Source organism: Calliphora vicina, chromosome 2 (assembly GCF_958450345.1).
Source record: "Calliphora vicina chromosome 2, idCalVici1.1, whole genome shotgun sequence".
Taxonomy (NCBI): domain Eukaryota; kingdom Metazoa; phylum Arthropoda; class Insecta; order Diptera; family Calliphoridae; genus Calliphora; species Calliphora vicina.
The window spans coordinates 74,252,693-74,275,137 of NC_088781.1; the positions used below are offsets into that span (position 1 = coordinate 74,252,693).

Here is a 22,445-nt window from a genome sequence, read left to right on the forward strand (position 1 = left end):
CATGTCGCACAATTTCTCACGTAGGTGCGAATGTCTCTGAACATTCCTGGCCAATAATATTTGTTTGTTACACGCGCTATGGTTTTTCTTATACCGAGGTGACCTGCAGTCGGGGCGTTATGATTTTCTTGTAACACTCTCTGGCGCTGGTGTGAAGGGACACATAGCTTCCATAGGGCACATTCTTCGTCATCATCAGCCGTCGGGATGTTGCGGTAAAGTTGACCTCCGAGGATCGTAAAATCTGGGAACTTCTCTGGCTCCTTGTTTATTTCCTCACATTTTCTTTGCCACCAGCTGCACTCCACTGGCTTATCTTTTACTGCTTGGCATACATTTGCTGGGTCACGGGATAGGGCGTCGGCAACTATGTTTAGTTTTCCGCGACGGTACTATATGTCAACACTATATTGCTGTAGCTCCAGGGCCCATCTAGCAATTCTTCCTGAGGGACTCTCAATCGAGTTGAGCCATTTCAAAGCCAAATGGTCCGTCACTACAGTAAAATGATAGCCTTCCACGTATGGCCTTAGCTTTCTGATTGCCCACACTATCGCCAAACACTCTTTCTCTGTCGCAGAATAATTCATTTCCGCAGGATTTAGTCTGCGGCTTGCGTACGAAATCACTCTCTCCTGTCCGTGGAACTCTTGGGTCAACAATGCTCCTAAGCCATAGTCACACGCATCAGTTTGAAGGGTAAACTTCCTCGAGAAATCGGGGCAGGCTAGGACCGGGGCTTCGGTTAATAGTTTCTTCAAACTCTCAAACGCACTCTGTTGCTCTTGATTCCACCGAAAATGCTTTGCTTTCTTGGGTCAGGGGATGCACGACCTGGGAAAATTCGGGGACGAATCTTCTGTACCACGAAGCAATACCGAGGCATCTTCGCAGTTCTCTAACATTTCGTGGGTGTTGAAGTCCTTGAATGGCGGTGATCTTCTCGGGATCGGTATTGATTCCGCTCTCATTAACTACGTATCCTAAATATTTGATTTCCTTTTGGAAAAACTTACATTTGTCTTGATTTATCTTCAAACGCGCTTCTCGCAGTCTTCTAAACACCTCTTTTAGGTTGGCCATGTGCTCCTCTAGAGAGTTGCCCAGCACCACAATGTCGTCTAGGTAGGCAAATGCATGGGGCTCCATTTCTGCACCAATCACCCTGTCCAGCGTCCTCTGAAATGTTGCTGGTGCTGATGTCAACCCAAATGGCATCACCTTCCACTGAAACAAACCTTTTCCTGCCACCTGTGAATGCTGTGTACTCTTTGCTGTCCTCTGCCATTGGATTTGACAATACCCGTTCTTTAGGTCTATGCTGCTAATGAACTTTGCGTTGCGAAGTCGATCTAGGATGGCGTTAATTCGTGGCAATGTGTATGCGTCTGCTACTGTTCTGGCATTGAGCTGCCTGTAGTCAATACACAGTCTAAGTGTTCCGTTCTTCTTTGGGGCCATGACTATGGGTGCACTGTAGGGACTCTTTGGTGGCTCTATACATCCATTTCTCAGCAGCTCATCGATTTCCTCATTTATTTTCCTTTGTATCTCGAGATTGCGTTGCGTGTACCTCTGTCTAACCGGTCTGTCATCTTTTAGTACTATCTGGTATTTAGCCAGATTTGTGGAGCCTTTGACATTTTTGAACTTGTCGAGCTCATTCTCCAGGAACTTAGCAATAATTTCTTCTTCACCGAAGGAACCTTCACTTGCCGTCACCGCTTGCTCTTCCACTGCCATCATTACCTGTTGGGAAACAGGTGTACACTTAACTCTCTGGTCACCACACTGCATCTCGAACTCCACAGCTCTTAAAAAATCTAAACCAAGCAGCACTTCGTCCAGCATGCTCGGCATAACACCCACCTCCATTTGACTACTTCTGCCACCAAATCTCACCTCCACTCTGATTACTTCCCTCACCTCCACTGTGGTACCATTTGCTAGGCTGATCCGGCTATCAACGGGAATCACTTGATTTTGGTTTCTCAACTCTTTGACGACACGCTCGCTCACGTAACTTTTCGAGGCATCTGTGTCGATAGTGGCCTCTATGTGCATGTTTCCAATTTGTACCTGGGCCAGCAACCGAGTTTCCGTTTGACGGAAGGCGCTTACTGGGGCAAGGCTTGTCTGTTTAGGGCGCAGCCTCCCCTTGCTGATGGCTCGGTCCTCTGGCGTTTCCCGCATTTCTCCGGCAGCAATCCCTGGTTCTTACACCTCTTCTTCCACACTGCCAGCAGAACAACACGCTTTCGTTTTGGCAGTAACGATAGCCGTGGCCTTCTTGACCGCATCTTCTACAGGAGGTTGTCGGGTTGATTGGGACCTCATCTCCTGTCGGAACTACCTGTCGAGCTCTGTCATCTCTGCGGTGAGACTGTCGAGTGTCACGGTGATCATGGCTCACTTCGGGATGGTTCGAAAGTATTACTTCGGCCATTCGAATTAGCTCCTCCAGGGACTGAAAATCTCTTCTTCTTCTTATGTACATCTGGTAGTCAACCAGGCAATTCTAGAATATTCTATCCACTTGTTGCTCTGGTGTGTATCATCATGTGCGTGCCTCATCATGTTCTGTAGTACGATCACGAAGTCTTTGAACGATTCTCGGGGTTTCTGATGTCTTCCGCGTATCTCATCGTCAAGTCCTTCAAAATACCTGGGTGGAAGAAAAAATCGCAAGAAGTCATTTTTGTAGCTCTTCCACGTTTGCCACTGGCGGTTGTTTCTGAACCATAGCAGCGCCGATTCCTTGAGCAACTCTTTTTGTCCAGACCATAAACATCCGCGAGCTCTTCCACTCGTTCAATAAAAGCAATGGGGTCCTTTCCGCCTTCGTAGCGAAATGACCACTTCCACACTATATCTATTGCAGCCGGATATGTTATGTGTGTGACGTTTTGGGAACTCCGTTCGTCGTGTGGGTTTGGGTACATCAGGTGGCCTGTGGCTGCTTGTTGTCCCGTTCTTGACGACATATATGATACAGAAGGTAATTCTAGCTGTGCCGGCATACCTGGTGTGTGACAGCGACCATGTTTATTTTCTAGTTCCTCCAGCCTGGTAAGAACCTTATCTTTATGTTCGCCTGATATAAATGACGCCAACCTCTTCCGCATTTCATCCACGGTGCCGCTAGCGTCCAAATCGAACTCCTCTAGATACTGTACCAGCTCGTCTTTTCGTAGCGTATATGCCCATGATGTACGCACCATCTTGTTTGTGTTCTTCGATATAGCTTTCCTCTTTTAATACAAATAGTCCCTGCTCGGGCGCCAATGTAAGGAACCTCCGGTTACTCCGGGTTTGAAGCTGGGGTAGCGCTCAGCCTAGTCCAGGGTCCTTGACATAAAACTTTAAAACACTTTTCTTTGTTTATTTTTTTCACTTCAGTTTATTTTGTTATTTTTTTTCTTAATTATATTTATTGAGCCACAAATGCTTCTTCTTATTGAGAACAATTTGTTTTAAATCTGTTTTGGTTAAGGTAGGATGTAATCCGCCTTGTTTTGCTGATTGTAAACCAGCGCCCTGTTCTCACTATACAAAGGATCGGTGTTACCAAATCCGAATTTTATTACTCCCTAGCACTGCTCTGTAACTTGTTTATTCTTTATCTTACCGGCTTGTCACGTCTTACCCGTTCACTTGTACAACACAAAAGAGATCGATTGCTCTGTTAGATTAGTTTATATACATATTTTTGTTTTCTACAACTATTGTAGCTTTGTAGCTAATGCAGTAAAAAATGTTCGAACCGGTAGCGGTTGTAACAAAATTCATCTCAGTTGTTTGATCCTCTGTGTGTGTTACTATGTTTGTTTGTGATGCGGACTGCCTGTGTGTGTTGTATTGCTGGTATATATTGTGTTTGTTGTATTTCCTGGCTACTTCTTTGTCTTGTGTCCTCTTTAATACGGCTGAATATCTTCTCTCTCTCTTGACTCCTCTCTGTGACTCCTCTCTATTGACTTCTCTCTGTTGACTTCTCTCTCTGTTGACTACTCTCTGCTGACACCCTCTGCTGTTGATATTCTGCTGTAGACACTCTGTTGTTTATTGTCGCAGCCAGTATTGTACCCACCACCTGCCCCTGACTGTACGGCTCGTATGACCTCCTGTACCCCATCGTCCTCCGGATCTCTGAAAGTAAATTAAACCCAAATATTGGCGGATGTAATCCGCCCCACTATGATGGATGTCATCCATCATCTGCCCAATAAAACAATAATAGTTTATTTATTTGGCTTATTCCTAAGTTTTGTACAAATTAATTTATGTGGGTCTAAATTCCAAAAATTTAGGTCCTCACAGATTAAAACTTTTCTAACATACATAAGTTCTAATTTTCGTATTTAATTTCATTTAATTTGATTGTCATCAGGTTTATGCATGATTTGCAGATTATTTTAACACCTTTAAAAAAATTTCGATCATAACTTAGAATTTTCGAATAAACAAACAAACATTGGTTTTTAAAAGCTTTAAAAACATACATTTATAGGTTCATTAATTAAATTTTTTTTTTCTTTGGTACAAAGATGACTTCAAATGATAAGGACTTTCGATTCATGGCAACGAACGATTTAATGACCGAACTGCAAAAGGATAGCATTAAACTTGATGACGAGTCCGAGAAAAAGGTCGTTCGTATGGTTCTGAAATTGCTTGAGGACAAAAATGGCGAAGTACAAAATTTGGCAGTTAAGTGCCTTGGTCCCCTGGTAAATAAAGTTAAGGAGAATCAAGTTGAAACTATTGTTGAATCGTTATGCGCCAACATGATTTCCAATACGGAGCAATTGCGTGACATATCGAGTATTGGTTTAAAAACTGTAATATCTGAACTCCCCCAGACATCCAATTCGCTGGCTCCAAATGTTTGCCACAGAATAACTTGCAAATTAAGCAATGCCATTGAGAAGGAAGATGTGTCTGTTAAGCTTGAATCATTGGATATACTGTCTGATCTTCTGTCGCGTTTCGGGGAATTTCTGGTTCCATTCCATAATACATTACTAAAAGCTCTTGTTCCCCAATTATCATCATCAAGACAGGCTGTACGTAAGCGAACAATTGTGGCATTGTCGCATCTACTAACTCTGGCTACAACAAATGCCTATAATGGTGTAATTGAACATTTACTAGATGGACTTGAAAATCCACAAAATCAAGGAAATATTCGGACGTATATTCAATGTTTGGCCTCAATTTGGTAACTTAACCCTATATTAATGTACCTAAATTTTGTAAATGACAAAACTTTTTTAGTCGCCAGGCAGGACATCGTCTGTGTAAGCATATTGATCGGGCTATGGTACTTCTTAAACAGTACAGTCAGCAAGATGATGACGAATTACGAGAATTTTGTTTGCAGGCGTGTGAAGCATTTGTTATACGTTGCCCCGAGGCAATTCGACCTCATATTCCAATGGTATGTATTTATTTATTTATTCATTTATTAAAAATTTGATCACATTGATGCCGTAACTTTTATACAATTTTCAATATATAATTTTAAAAAAAATTTTAATATGGCTCGAGTACATTTATTAAATTTATTTAATCGCCCGTTTATAGATTTTTGGTAATTATTCGAAATCTTGTTTTTATAATTTACAGGTTTATTATGTATATATTATTAGGCATTTATGTATATTTTATATACACTGATGGACAAAATTCTCCGCCATTTCCCCTTTAGGATGACCGCCACACTACGTATTTGTAAATTAGGTTAAGTTAAAAAGACTTGTTTTAACTGAAGTATAATTAAAATGAATTATTGTTTTTTGTTGAAAAAACAAAATTTTGTGTTTCAATTACATATACATATTAATAACGTGGTAATCCTTTAAACATTCTAAAGGGAAATGGCGGTGACTTTTGTCCATCAGTGTATATATATATATATGGGGCATTTCATGTCAAGTGAACCAACTTTTGAAATCGATGTCTTCCGATCGGGATGATATTTATTTTGATAGATATCCCACTCGCATCCCACTAAGGGACTAAAAATATCTTAAAGGAATGGACCTAAGCTTTCTTTTGACTACAAAAAAAATTTTAAAAAAAGGGCCCATTTGGAAAAAAAATCGTATTTGCAAAAAAAAAAGTCAAAAATTGTAAGTCTTGAGTTAAAAAATATTTATTTTGATAGATATCCCACTCGCATCCCACTAAGCGACCAAAAGGGTCTTCAAGGATAATATCTAAGCTTTTGTTTGACCTAAAAAAAAAGATTAAAAAAGGGTCCATTTTGAAAAAAAAAAGTCAACAAAGTTTTTGATTTTGCAAAAAAAGTCAAAAATTTTATGTTTTGAGTTACAAAATATTTATTTTGATAGATATCCCACTCGCATCCCACTAAGCGACCAAGTAGGTGTTCAAGGAAAATATCTAAACTTTATTTTAAGAAAAAAAAAAAAAAAAGGACCCATTTTAAAAAAAAGTCAAAAAAGTTTTTATTTCGGAAAAAAAATATTAAAAATTTTTTATTTTTTTTTTTAAATATTTTTTTTCGAAAGATCGAAGAAATAGCTATCTATACTATTTGGGACACATTTTGCTAAGAACAATAGGTAATAAGTTACATGGATAAGAAAAAACCCCTGTTTGACCAAATTGTCAAAATTTTACCCCCTATAACTCAGAGAGTTCTCGACCGATGTTGTTGAAAAATTGTGTCTGAGTTACTATCCAATAGAGCTAACCTTGGTGCAAATTTCATCCCGATCGGAAGACATCGATTTCAAAAGTTGGTTCACTTGACATGAAATGCCCCATATATATATATATATATATATATATATATTATGACCCCTTTTACGCTCACAGTATACATTAAATTTGGGCAACAAATATAGAATTTTTATGGTATTTATTCACAGATATGGACAAAATATATTTTATTGAAATCGGTTCAGTTTTTTATGAGCTATAAACATGAAAAGTTGTTACTAACACATATGCAAAAAATGTGTACATGTATTCTTCAAGCTAAAAAGTATGCAATGCAATGTGTGTTTGTACAATTTGTTGTAAATAAATAAGAGATTTTGATTTTGCTCTGTTTCCAGTGAGAGTTTTTATAGACAACAAATAAAAAAAGAAAAAATAAGTTAATAATTTGAAGACACTTAAAATATATTTTGAAGAAATTTGTTTTAGTATTTTACCGTTGTTTTTTTTATTTTCTGTATTGTAATTGTAAGTAAATAGTTATTTTCTAAAATCTGCAGAACAATAATTGTGACAGTCTTCCAACTTTATACGAATCAATTTCTTATCACTGCATGAAGTTTAACCAAGAATGGGAGGGGTCGGAAAAGGTAAATTCAAAGAAACTTTCCGGGGTGTCGTTTACAAAGTGAATTTTCACGACAATTTTAATGCTTGCTGAGAATATTCGCGTTGCACAGTGTTTTGATTTCATATAACATGAAATTTGGCACTCTTACTTGAACTAATAAATGTATCCTGAAAATTAAAAATACTAAAAAATTTTAAACAAGTAAGAGAGCTATATTCGGCTGTGCCGAATCTTATATACCCTTCACCAAATTATACTTTAAAATAAATTTTTAGGTAAACAAAATTTAATCTTTTTTTTAATTGTTTTTCAAATTTTTTTTTAATTTTTTTTAAAAAAAAATTTTTCCAATTTTTTTTTTTAGTTTTTAAATTTTTTTTTTTGGAAAAAAAATTTATGACAAAAAAAATTTTTTGATGAAAAAAAAATTCGGGTTAAAAAATATTTTTCCCGATTTTGACCCATTGTAGGTCCAACTTACTATAGCCTTATCTACATCGTTGCAATGGACTTTGAAATATCTATCATTAGATAGACAGAATTATTGAAGATTTGGATCCCGAAGATATCTGGGGTCTTCAGAAAATTGATTTCAACAGACAGACAGACAGACTCCGCTATCTATAAGGATCCAGAATATATATACTTTATAGGGTCGGAAATGAAAAATGTAGAAATTACAAACGGAATGACAAACTTATATATACCCTTCTCACGAAGGTGAAGGGTATAAAAATATATCAAAACTTATGAAATTTTGTACAATATTCTGGAACATTTTTAACGTTTTGTCCAAATTTGGATGAATTCGTAGTAAAGACACTACAGAATCAAAAATGTCTCTTTTCATAATGTAGTTATGTAATTGAAACACTTATAACATTCCCAATATGTCAATAAAATATTGTTTCCGAATGGGAGGAAGGACATACTTATTTACTTACATAAATGGCATAACCTCCATATAAAATAAGGTTTTTTTACGATAATATCCTCCGGAATAATTTTTTTTAGCTTCTAAAATTATTATTATTATGACGGGAAACAATCTTCATAAATATAATTCACTACTTTTCTCATCATATTATATTGCCTAACAGAGAGATCCATGTCTATATATATAGCTAATACTTGTTAAACCGATAACTTGCTAACTGTTTGTGCATCGGATATTTTTTGTACTGCTTCAGCTATAGCATCAACTGAAGTTGATGCAACAAGTTCATCGACTCGCCTTGTTTTCGTGCGCACAGTGGGGCAGAATCGAAATTTTTTGGAAATAAATCTGGCATTTCTAAACCGTTGGTCCGATCAGGATAAAATTTGAACTGGGCGTAGCCAAGGAGTATTCGAGTTTAAGTTATTAAAATGGGCCCTACAAATGCTCCAGGGTCGGCGCTATGGGGGCCTAAAGTAGGGTACCTTCGACATGTAACATTTTTAAACACGTGCCATTTTTTTGTTTCCCATCCGATTTCAAAGAATTTTATATTTTTGGATAGCGCTCGGCTAGGTCTTGAAGAAAAAATGCTTGCATGTGCTTTTTATCTCTTACAATTTCCTAGTTATAGGCATTTCAAAATTGAAATTTTAAAATTTTGCCATAACTTGGTCCGCTTTTTTAAAAATATAGGGCGCACTTTTGGACCGAATGGACTCAATTTTTTTTGTTAGTTAGACAACTAAATTACCAATAATAATCTTTTCAGAGCAATATGAATTACGAATCCAAAAATAACCGATTTTCAATTTAAAAATTCAAAAAATAGTATATTTTTGCTGTTTTTTGGACAAAAATGTGACTTAACTCTTTTTTTATTAAAAATCAACTTTCTTTAAGAACATATAACAATTTTATGTTTTTCTATAAAGTTTCTTTACGGAAAACATTTTGGTATAAAAACATGTTATATTTTTCGAAAATGTTGGCCCTACGCCCTTTGGAAATTGACCTATTTTTTTTATCAAAATTTCAAATTTGGGCCACATGTTCTAAAATCCTAAAGCAGGGATTAGAAAACGGAAAGCAGCTTTGGAAACCCTAATGTGTTTCCTATTCATCCCTAAAGTATTTTCCCAGCCTCGAAGGAAATGTGGACCCTATAGGCAAAATTGTAAAAAATACCATTTTTTGGGATTTTCACTCCAATTTTTAGGAATTGTGGGATTCCCTTTGACCTTTTGACAAGTTTTTTTACACCTTGTTATTTAGAATGAGAAACTAAAAATACGCGGAAAATTTCATTGAGTTTCGTTAATAAATAAAGATTTTATTACATATTCATTGAGCTTCTAAATCAAAAATTTATATCAAAATTTTAATAGGAATGCAAATATTAGGAACAATTTGATCCACATTTATTCCGAGCTATATTTTTTTGTTTAGATAAGTTAATTTTTGGACTTACAAAAAAAATTTCAAGTCAATATCTCAATTAGATTCAAAAATATGAAACTTTAAAACTCCGTCCTTCAAAGTGCATAGATACCAAAATGTGAGAACTGAACTATAGGTATTTTTCGTCATTCTTTCTTGAATAATTTACCTAGAAATATGTAATTAAGCATATATGGTACTGAGTGAATAAGAATCCATGTGGGAGACATTATTGTACTTTTTTTATTCTAATGGTACTTTTTGAATACATTTATAATAATGAACCTGGAATTATGAAATTTGGCACATATGATCCCAAATGAGTAAGAATTCGCAAAAGGTGGATTTAGTTGTAATTTTTCTTCTTATAATGGTACTTTTTAAATTTTCTTTAATAATTGACCTATAAATATGAAATTATGTATATACTTAGTTCTGAGTGAATGAAAATTCACTCACGTATTTTGTTCACTAATGAAACTAGAAAATTAAAAACAGCTTATATGCATCCGATTGTGTCTGAATCCACAAGTGGGAGCGTTATTTTTCACCTAAGTAGGTTAGAATTCAAAGCGGGGACTCTTTATTCGGATGTATTTATTTTTATTTTCTTCACCAATGATCATAGAAACATGAACTTAAGCTAACATGAACCGAGCGAGTGGAAATCTAAGAAATTTTAATTTTATATAGAAATTTTTCATAAAAATGCAAAAGTGAGAACGAAATTTATGAATTATTGTTGAGAATCCCACAATTCAAAAAAAAAAACGTTTCCAAAAATACCAAAAACGATATTTTTTAGATTTTTAACTTTGTTGACTGTACCGAGGTCCGTGTTATAAATTCCCTTTGCAAGATATTTAGAACATATTAGGTCATACAAGAGTGGTTTTAATTTTTTAAAAGCAGCTAAGCGATTAAGAAAATTTTGTATAAATTTGCAATTTACAGAAAAAATAAGTCCAATTCGGAGGGCTCTGAAACGCGCAGTTCTACAAATTTTTAAATTATTTTACTTTTATAGTACTTCCCAAAATGTTATCTTTGAGAAAAATATAAACACATATATTTGGTTTTCATTTTCGTTTAACTAAACATTAATGCAAGTACTTATTTTGAAAAAAAATCGTGAAAGAACTATTATTTTAATTTAAATGCACATAACTTTTGATTTAGATTTTAAATTAATTAGTTTTTCCTATACTAATATATATGTTGGTAATTCAAAAATATATATTTGAACAAAATCGGTAGAGCTATTAGCAAAAATCCAGACTAAGGTAGGTAAAGAGCTTGAAATTTTAATTTTCAAATGTGAATATCTCGTTAACTATAAGAGGTAATCTATAGTGCAAACAATGTTTTCTGTAGTTTTCTACACATGTAAAAATTTTTCAAATCGGTTGGAGAACAAAAATTTGGCATCATTTTTAATTTTTCATATACCGGAGATACCCTACTTTGGGGCCTTGGAGCTCTGTCCCACCATCGAGTTTAAAGTCCAAATTCACAACTTAAACTCAGCTACATCACATCTATAGTCGTAGGAAATTTTATTAACATCGGACTATTAGTTTAGAAGTTACAGATTTATTTCCAATTTTTTTTGTCATTTCCCCATATTCGTTTTTAACAAATTATGGAAATAATATAATAAGTATGAAGTCTGAGTAATGCATTAAACACATTCAAGACAGCAGGCTACCAACTTCAATCTGTCAAAAATAAAATGCACACGTTTATATGGAGACGATTATTTTAACGACAGCACAGCTACACGGCCACACGACTACTCATGCCGATGTAGCCGAATTAGGCTAATTTCTATTTTTGTCAACTACAAAACAGAAATAGGGTTGCTAATATAATACAAAAATGTAAAAATTAGTGCTTAAAAAAATATATTTTTTTACTTAATTAAGAGAAGTTTCTGATAACCATATTGAAATAAATTAATAACAGATACATAATTAATTTTAACCATATATATATATTTACTCAAAATAATTGTTTCAATCTTAATTACTTTGGAATTTTGTACGGTTATTTTTTATTAAAGTGGCACCACTGAATTACAAATCAGCTGTTTACTTTGTAGCTGTCGTTTTTAAAATAATTCAGTAGCTGCCACACGACTACAACTGTAACCAGCAGAATTTGTGTTCGTATAGTCGTGTAGCCTGTTGCCTTGAATGTGTTTAATGCATAACAGAAATGGGATTATTTTTTTTAATTTGTTATAAATCTTTTGATAAATTATATATATGGGGCATTTCATGTCAAGTGAACCAACTTTTGAAATCGATGTCTTCCGATCGGGATGAAATTTGCACCAAGGTTAGCTCTATTGGATAGTAACTCAGACACAATTTTTCAACAACATCGGTCGAGAACTCTCTGAGTTATAGGGGGTAAAATTTTGACAATTTGGTCAAACAGGGGTTTGTTCTTATCCATGTAACTTATTACCTATTGTTCTTAGCAAAATGTGTCCCAAATAGTATAGATAGCTATTTCTTCGATCTTTCGAAAAAAAATATTTAAAAAAAAAATAAAAAATTTTTAATATTTTTTTTCCGAAATCAAAAACTTTTTTGACTTTTTTTTAAAATACGCCCTTTAAGATATTTTTAGTCCCTTAGTGGGATGCGAGTGGGATATCTATCAAAATAAATATTTTGTAACAATTTTTTAATTTTTTTTTGCAAAATCGAAATTTTTTTCCAATATGGGACTTTTTTTTAAAATTTTTTTTTTGCTCAAAAGAAAGCTTAGGTCTTTTCCTTTAAGACCTATTTTGTCACTTAGGAAGATGTGAGTAGGATATCTATTAAAATAAAAATGTTGTAACTCAAGACATTCAATTATTGACTTTTTTTTTGCAAATTCGAATTTTTTTTCAAAATGGGCCCTTTTTTAAAAATTTTTTTTTAGTCAAAAGAAAGCTTAGGTCCATTCCTTTAAGATATTTTAGGTCCCTTAGTGGGATACGAGTGGGATATCTATCAAAATAAATATTTTGTAACTCAAGATATACAATTTTTGATTTTTTGGCAAAATCAAAAACTTTTTTGACTTTTTTTTAAAATGGGCCCTTTTTGTAATTTTTTTTTTTGCTATAAAGAAAGCTTAGGCCTATTCCTTTAAGATGGTTTTGATGGCTTAGTGGGATGCGAGTGGGATATATATCAAAATAAATGTTTTGTAACTCAAGACATACAATTTTTGTGTTAAAACATTTATTTTGATAGATATCCCACTCGCATCCCACTAAGGGACTAAAAATATCTTAAAGGAATGGACCTAGGCTTTCTTTTGAGCAAAAAAAAAAATTATAAAAGGGCCCATATTGGAAAAAAATTTTGATTTTGCAAAAAAAAATTAAAAAATTGTATGTCTTGCGTTACAAAATATTTATTTTGATAGATATCCTACTCGCATCCCACTAAGGGACTAAAAATATCTTAAAGGAATGGACCTAAGCTTTCTTTTGACTACAAAAAAAATTTTAAAAAAAGGGCCCATTTGGAAAAAAAATCGTATTTGCAAAAAAAAAAGTCAAAAATTGTAAGTCTTGAGTTAAAAAATATTTATTTTGATAGATATCCCACTCGCATCCCACTAAGCGACCAAAAGGGTCTTCAAGGATAATATCTAAGCTTTTGTTTGACCTAAAAAAAAAGATTAAAAAAGGGTCCATTTTGAAAAAAAAAAGTCAACAAAGTTTTTGATTTTGCAAAAAAAGTCAAAAATTTTATGTTTTGAGTTACAAAATATTTATTTTGATAGATATCCCACTCGCATCCCACTAAGCGACCAAGTAGGTGTTCAAGGAAAATATCTAAACTTTATTTTAAGAAAAAAAAAAAAAAAAAAAAAAAAGGGCGTATTTTAAAAAAAAGTCAAAAAAGTTTTTGATTTCGGAAAAAAAATATTAAAAATTTTTTATTTTTTTTTAAAATATTTTTTTTCGAAAGATCGAAGAAATAGCTATCTATACTATTTGGGACACATTTTGCTAAGAACAATAGGTAATAAGTTACATGGATAAGAAAAAACCCCTGTTTGACCAAATTGTCAAAATTTTACCCCCTATAACTAAGAGAGTTCTCGACCGATGTTGTTGAAAAATTGTGTCTGAGTTACTATCCAATAGAGCTAACCTTGGTGCAAATTTCATCCCGATCGGAAGACATCGATTTCAAAAGTTGGTTCACTTGACATGAAATCCCCCATATGTAAGCGTTGATTTGCATCAAATGATTTTTTGTGATTTATTTTTCATATTTGCAAATAAAAGTCACAAGCTAAACTTTACAAAAAAAAATAAATTATAAAGCACTCATCTAGATTAGTTGTGTTTGTTTCTTTTCTGTTTCTCTCAATCCGTAACCTAAAATGTTCTCTAATAAATCACTCTCTCAGTGATAAATCACAAAAAAAATGGCTGAGAATTTACTATTGCAATGAAAGTGAACCCGTTATTTTCGGTCTCTGGTTATAATACATACTTGTGGCAATTACGCCCTTTTTTTTTTTTTTTTTTTTTTTTTTCTTAAAATAAAGTTTAGATATTTTCCTTGAACACCTACTTGGTCGCTTAGTGGGATGCGAGTGGGATATCTATCAAAATAAATATTTTGTAACTCAAAACATAAAATTTTTGACTTTTTTTGCAAAATCAAAAACTTTGTTGACTTTTTTTTTTCAAAATGGACCCTTTTTTAATCTTTTTTTTTAGGTCAAACAAAAGCTTAGATATTATCCTTGAAGACCCTTTTGGTCGCTTAGTGGGATGCGAGTGGGATATCTATCAAAATAAATATTTTTTAACTCAAGACTTACAATTTTTGACTTTTTTTTTTTGCAAATACGATTTTTTTTCCAAATGGGCCCTTTTTTTAAAATTTTTTTTGTAGTCAAAAGAAAGCTTAGGTCCATTCCTTTAAGATATTTTTAGTCCCTTAGTGGGATGCGAGTAGGATATCTATCAAAATAAATATTTTGTAACGCAAGACATACAATTTTTTAATTTTTTTTTGCAAAATCAAAATTTTTTTCCAATATGGGCCCTTTTTTAATTTTTTTTTTGCTCAAAAGAAAGCCTAGGTCCATTCCTTTAAGATATTTTTAGTCCCTTAGTGGGATGCGAGTGGGATATCTATCAAAATAAATATTTTGTAACAATTTTTTAATTTTTTTTTGCAAAATCGAAATTTTTTTTCCAATATGGGACTTTTTTTTAAAATTTTTTTTTTGCTCAAAAGAAAGCTTAGGTCTTTTCCTTTAAGACCTATTTTGTCACTTAGGAAGATGTGAGTAGGATATCTATTAAAATAAAAATGTTGTAACTCAAGACATTCAATTATTGACTTTTTTTTTGCAAATTCGAATTTTTTTTCAAAATGGGCCCTTTTTTAAAAATTTTTTTTTAGTCAAAAGAAAGCTTAGGTCCATTCCTTTAAGATATTTTAGGTCCCTTAGTGGGATACGAGTGGGATATCTATCAAAATAAATATTTTGTAACTCAAGATATACAATTTTTGATTTTTTGGCAAAATCAAAAACTTTTTTGACTTTTTTTTAAAATGGGCCCTTTTTGTAATTTTTTTTTTTTGCTATAAAGAAAGCTTAGGCCTATTCCTTTAAGATGGTTTTGATGGCTTAGTGGGATGCGAGTGGGATATATATCAAAATAAATGTTTTGTAACTCAAGACATACAATTTTTGTGTTAAAACATTTATTTTGATAGATATCCCACTCGCATCCCACTAAGGGACTAAAAATATCTTAAAGGAATGGACCTAGGCTTTCTTTTGAGCAAAAAAAAAAATTATAAAAGGGCCCATATTGGAAAAAAATTTTGATTTTGCAAAAAAAAATTAAAAAATTGTATGTCTTGCGTTACAAAATATTTATTTTGATAGATATCCTACTCGCATCCCACTAAGGGACTAAAAATATCTTAAAGGAATGGACCTAAGCTTTCTTTTGACTACAAAAAAAATTTTAAAAAAAGGGCCCATTTGGAAAAAAAATCGTATTTGCAAAAAAAAAAGTCAAAAATTGTAAGTCTTGAGTTAAAAAATATTTATTTTGATAGATATCCCACTCGCATCCCACTAAGCGACCAAAAGGGTCTTCAAGGATAATATCTAAGCTTTTGTTTGACCTAAAAAAAAAGATTAAAAAAGGGTCCATTTTGAAAAAAAAAGTCAACAAAGTTTTTGATTTTGCAAAAAAAGTCAAAAATTTTATGTTTTGAGTTACAAAATATTTATTTTGATAGATATCCCACTCGCATCCCACTAAGCGACCAAGTAGGTGTTCAAGGAAAATATCTAAACTTTATTTTAAGAAAAAAAAAAAAAAAAAAAAAAAAAGGGCGTATTTTAAAAAAAAGTCAAAAAAGTTTTTGATTTCGGAAAAAAAATATTAAAAATTTTTTATTTTTTTTTAAAATATTTTTTTTCGAAAGATCGAAGAAATAGCTATCTATACTATTTGGGACACATTTTGCTAAGAACAATAGGTAATAAGTTACATGGATAAGAAAAAACCCCTGTTTGACCAAATTGTCAAAATTTTACCCCCTATAACTAAGAGAGTTCTCGACCGATGTTGTTGAAAAATTGTGTCTGAGTTACTATCCAATAGAGCTAACCTTGGTGCAAATTTCATCCCGATCGGAAGACATCGATTTCAAAAGTTGGTTCACTTGACATGAAATCCCCCATATGTAAGCGTTGATTTGCATCAAATGATTTTTTGTGATTTATTTTTCATATTTGCAAATAAAAGTCACAAGCTAAACTTTACAAAAAAAAATAAATTATAAAGCACTCATCTAGATTAGTTGTGTTTGTTTCTTTTCTGTTTCTCTCAATCCGTAACCTAAAATGTTCTCTAATAAATCACTCTCTCAGTGATAAATCACAAAAAAAATGGCTGAGAATTTACTATTGCAATGAAAGTGAACCCGTTATTTTCGGTCTCTGGTTATAATACATACTTGTGGCAATTATATATAAAAAAAATTGAAAAAGTAATTGTTGATATATTTTTTTTTTGTCTCTGTTGAAAAATTTTAACTTTATATTACAACTGCCTTTTAGCTAGTGTTTATAAAAAACCGACTTTTTAAAAAACCGGTTTGTCGGTTAACCGAAATTTGGCCTTTTTTAGAAAACCGGTTTATCGGTTAACCGACATCGAAAAAATCGGTTAACCGTCATATATGTGTAGAAAACATAAAATGTCCAATAAAGTATACATAGCTTTAAAATTTTTGGTTTTTAGTAGTCACGAATGGTTAATATTAAATAACTATAAATATTTAAATGTGCTAAGTGCATTTTATTTTGTAAAAATTTCAAAATTATTATCTCAGTCAAATGGAATTGAGTATTAATATGTTACTAAATATATATAATACTTGTTTTAATTATTGGTTTTTTAATTAAATTTCAACCAAAAAAATGTAAATCATACATTTTTTAATTAAATATCTGATCATTTTGAAATTTATTATCACATTGACATTCTGGTATGAAACAGAAAATATTGCAAGTCCCTAAAAGGATCTATAAGATGCAAACGCACTTCTTCTTAGCTGTGATTAATTGTCATTATATGTATATCAGAAGAAGGAATCCAACAGACCTGCGCTGATGATAGGATCTATAAATTAAACATAATTTTTCGTCCAACTGTGGTGGGACGTAAATAAAAAAAATAATATTTAGATTTAAGATTTGAACAAATTATTGAAAGGTCACATTATTTTGTGAAGATACAATAAATAAAATATGAAATAAAATAAAAAAAAAAATATGTACACATCTGCTCAAAATAATAGATACACCTAATTGGAAAAAATTTAAATGGCGGTAACATTGAAAATTTCCTCGCAATGTCATGTCAGTCAAAAATCTGGCAACTATTTGCTTTCATGTTGATTTTTAAAAACGAATTTATTTGAATTACAAAAAATTATTTGCTCATAAAAATAGATACACATCAGTAATTTGTAATTTGTTTATATACAATTTTTTTTTGTGCAATTTTTTGTTCCTATTTACGTGAAACAGTAAGTATAATTTAAATTTTAGCAACAATTTTATAAAAAATAGGACTCTTTTGAAGAAAATGGGACGAAATCATCATTGTACCGAAGATGAGAAAAAAATTGTTCAAACGATGAGAAATCAAGGAAAATCATTACGGGAAATAGCAAAGAGCATAGGAAGATCTTTACATTTTGTCCAAAATGCTTTATCTAAAAAACAAAAAAACCAAAGAAAACCAGTCCAGAAACAGATATGCGGATCGTCCTTATGGTTAAAAAAGACCCTTTCATATCATCGAAAGCTATTTCTGCGGAGCTATGTAACGAAATCAGTCCACAAACAGTTCGTCGTCGTCTTTTACAAGCTAAATTGCCGGGAAGAATTGCCAGAAAAGTGCCACTAATGCGCCAAAAAAATATCAAGACAAGATTAGAATTTGCTAAAGAGCACTTACAATGGTCCGGGTGTGAAGGCGAAAAAAAAGTGGAGAAATATTTTATGGAGCGACGAAACAAAAATAAATTTGTTTGGAAACGACTGCCAAAGAAATGTACGCCGACCAAAAGGAAAAGAATTCCACGTTAAATTTACAAAAAAGACGGTAAAACATGGCGGGGGAAACATAATGGTTTGGGGTTGCTTTTCATGGAATGGTGTTGGTCCGATATTCCGAATAGAAGATACCATGAATGCTAGTGGGTATAGAGACATATTGGAAAACGTAATGCTTCCATATGCATCGGAAAATATGCCATTAATATGGACATTCCAGCAGGACAACGACCCAAAACATAGTTCAAGATTAGTTAAAAACTGGTTCTTGGAGAATAACGTACCTGTTTTAAGCTGGCCCAGCCAATCCCCTGATTTAAACCCAATAGAAAACTTGTGGAGTGAATTAAAGATAAGGCTTTCGAAGGAAGTTTTCAAAAATAAAGACGATTTATGGGAGAAAACGCAAAAAATATGGTACGAGATTCCATTGGAGAAGTGTCAGAACTTGATATCCAGTATGCCCAGAAGAGTGGAGAAAGTTTTACAAAACAAAGGTGGATATACTGGATACTAGCTTTACTTTAATAATAAACTAATTTTTTTAAGATAAAATTTATTAGCTTTTGTTTAATAAGAATTTTTAAAAATGTATCTATTATTATGAGCACCAAATTTTTCGAAATTTAAGAAATTTAATTTACTTTATAATATTTATTATTAATTATGAAATATTTTGTTTTTGTTTTTTACTCTCCTTTTAACTATAAATAAAAATCGACTGAATTTTTTTTATAATTTTACAATATACCATTATTTTTTTCGTTTTTAAAAAATAAATTTTGGTGTATCTATTATTTTGAGCAGATGTGTATATCATACCAAATAATTAATAAAACTCCATTATCAGATTTCAAAAATATTTCAAATCATGGATTTTAGAACGTTTTTGTCTCTCCTGTAATATTTCTGAAAAGGACTTTGTACATTAAGCTAACGAAATGATTAATGAAATAAAATTTTAAGAACAAAGCACACTAATGAAGTCAAATTTATTGAAAGAAGGTATGGATGTACATCAAATTCAATTCAACATTTGGTAAAATCATCACTAAATTTTCTATTAAGATTTCGCTTAACTTCTGGAATTATTCGGAATTTTAATTTTTAAAAGTCTCATTATGTGCAGTTTAAGTAAGTAAACTAATCGTCCTCTACTATTTAAAATCATTGTAATTCTTAAAAATATTAATCTAAAGAAGTCTGTATTGTAAATCAGCAGTTTAGGTTTCAAATCAGACCAATAATGTGTATACAATGAATATAGGTTAGGTTAGGTTCCATGGGTAGCCACTCTTCAAGCAGCTCACTTGGGTCCATTCAAAACTGATCCCGTGGTGATACCCAGGGGGTAAACATCTTGGTATTAATTATACGTCCGTTGTTTCCAGGCTAAACCAACCAAATTCTCTGATGAAAGAGTAGATTCGTCTAAGACTTATCCTTGATAGCTCATCTAAGCATGATAGGAATGATATTCCGAAGATGTGTTCCCTCAGGTTTATCAGAGCCGGGCATTGGCAGAATAGGTGTGACACCGTCTCATCCTCTTCTTCATTATGGCAGCTCCTACAGTAGTCATTATACCGTAGGCCCAATCTCCTAGCACGTGTCCCAATTATACAGTATCCTGTAATGAAGGAGACAATTAGCCTTATTTGCTCACGACGAAATTCCATAAGTAGATTCGTCCTGCTGGCTCATATACGGGCCAAGTAGACCTCGTTGTAACACAGGAAGACTCATTGGTCCACCTGCTTTGTGCAGATTCATATAGTGTCCGCTGAACAGCCATCTTGCATATAGCAAGGGAGATACCAGAAAAGGGGTCGATCTCATCATCATCCATCATCGCACCCATTTTGGCCAGTTCGTCAGCTATACAATTACCCTGATTACCATCGTGGCCAGGGACCCATATAAGCGTTATCCTAGAATGTCTCGCTATCTCATTAAGAGATATCCGGCATTCCTCGGTTAACCTACATGTCGTAAAGCCACCCGCTATTCCGTTAACGGCAGCCTTGCTATCGGTAAATACACATATATCACCAGATATTTGATAAAACCTCAGCCAGTTGGATGTACGTTTAATGGCCGTAACTTCGGCCTGAAGAGCCGTACAAAAGTTAGGTAGCCTGAAATAGGATTTAATCCCATAGTTCTCAATAAAGAAACCACCACCGACCCTATTGCCCCCTTTGAGCCATCAGTAAATACCCTTATGACATCATCAGGGGCTAAGAGTCCGCGCTGCCATGAATCCCTATTTGGGATCTTAATATGGAAATGCCTATCGAAAAATGGTTTTGCGATGCAGTAATCGACATTACTATGTAAGTACCCATAGTAGTTCAGTATCTTAGAGTGCCCATGATCTTTACCAGACCACGAACATCCAGCATTCAGTCTCACAGCAGAGTTGAGAGCCATTTGTATCACCATCAAATCAACTGGTAACCAGTTTAGGATAGTAAAAAGTGCCTTAGAGGGGGTAGTCCTTATAGTGCCTGTAATCAGTATCGCAATAGTCCTGAGAACTCGTTCCACAGCCTTACGGTGAGTAGCATTATCCAAGGCGTGCCACCACCCCAACACTTCATAGAACAAGATGGGTTTAACAACTGCTTTGAAGATCCAATTGATACCCTTCGGCATAATACCCCAGTTTGTACCAATTGCCTTCTTACAGGAGTAGATGGCTACATAAGCCTTGTTAATCCTGTTTTGAATATTCAAATTCCAGGACAGTCTTTTATCTAGAATGATGCCAAGATACTTCGCATTATCTCTAATCTCCATTCAGTCTATGTGGTCTGAAGTCATCGATCTTATACCTCCTAGTGAAGAGAACCAATTCCGTTTTTTGTGGGTTCACACTAAGTCCACTTGAAATACTCCACTCACTCAGTGTACTTAATGCTGATTCCATACAACTAGATATTGTATCCAGAAATTTTCCAGATATACAAACTGCAACATCGTCAGCATATGCGACTGTCTTGATCCTTCTGTTGTCCATCCTGATCAACAGGGAATTCATAGCCAAATTCCACAGAAGTGGTGATAATACACCCCCTGCGGGGTTCCACGATTGGCCACTTTTAAAACACCTACACCACCTAAAGTAGCACAAATGACTCTGTAACCGAGTATCTTTTCGACTAGTCGGCGAACACATAGATCAATTCCCAGTTCATCCATCGCAGATAGGATGGCATCGGGCCTGACATTGTTAAAATCTCCTTCAATATCGAGAAAGGCAACAAGTGAATACTCCTTATGTATTAGCGACTCCTCAATGGAGCCAACTAGCGAATGTAGAGCTGTTTCCACAGATCTGCCTTTGGTGTAGGCATGTTGGGATTTAGAGATGATATACGTCAATCACCCTTTCTAGGGTTTTCAGCAGGAAGGATGCAAGACTAATTGGCCTATAATCCTTTGGTTTAGTGTGAGTCGCCTTACCACCTTTAGGAATGAAGACTACTCTACATCTCATCCACCATGTAGGGATATAGGTCCATCTAACACACGCTGTGTATATGCTAATGAGCCATGGTACAACTATTTCTTCGTTCTTTTGAAGATCAGCAGGAATAATGCCATCCGGCCCAGGAGATTTAAACGGGTCGAAGCTTTTGATTGCCCATTGGATTCTATCCCTGTTTATCGGAACAGAGTTATCACCCGGAGCAGCAGAATCGGCAGCCCCATTCACAGTCTCATCATCGACTGGAAGGCAACCTGGAAAATGAGTATCTAATAGGACCTCAAGTGTTTCTTTACTATTCAGAGTCCATCTACCACAGGATTTCTGGATATAGCTTGGTACAACCGGTGTGGTTGATAGAATTTTACGTAATCGGTTAGTCTCAGAGGATCCTTCCACGCCGCTACAGAAGTCCCTCCAGGCTTTCCTTTTCGCATTCCTCTTAAGGTTCTTAAAGTGATTCACTGAGGACTTATATTCCGGCCAGTTACCCAGCCTCTTTGCCTCGTTGAACAATTTACGACACGTCCTTCTTGCGTGTGCAATCTCAGGATTCCACCAGGAAGGCTTATTCCTACCCCTGCAGATATTCGGCTTACAGGCCAAATTAGTAGCTGAATGGAACGCTT

General features: G+C 33.9%; 1 protein-coding gene across 1 annotated transcript in view; it reads left to right on the forward strand.

Annotated features, from left to right (window-relative positions):
- Cand1 (Cullin-associated and neddylation-dissociated 1) overlaps positions 1–22,445 on the forward strand; it is a 188,145-nt gene that overhangs the window by 80,605 nt on the left and 85,095 nt on the right. Inside the window, exons 2-3 of the mRNA XM_065502630.1 lie at positions 4,548–5,221; positions 5,278–5,440. Of these exons, the coding sequence (XP_065358702.1) occupies positions 4,548–5,221; positions 5,278–5,440 (837 nt within the window). The remainder of the gene's footprint in view (positions 1–4,547; positions 5,222–5,277; positions 5,441–22,445) is intronic.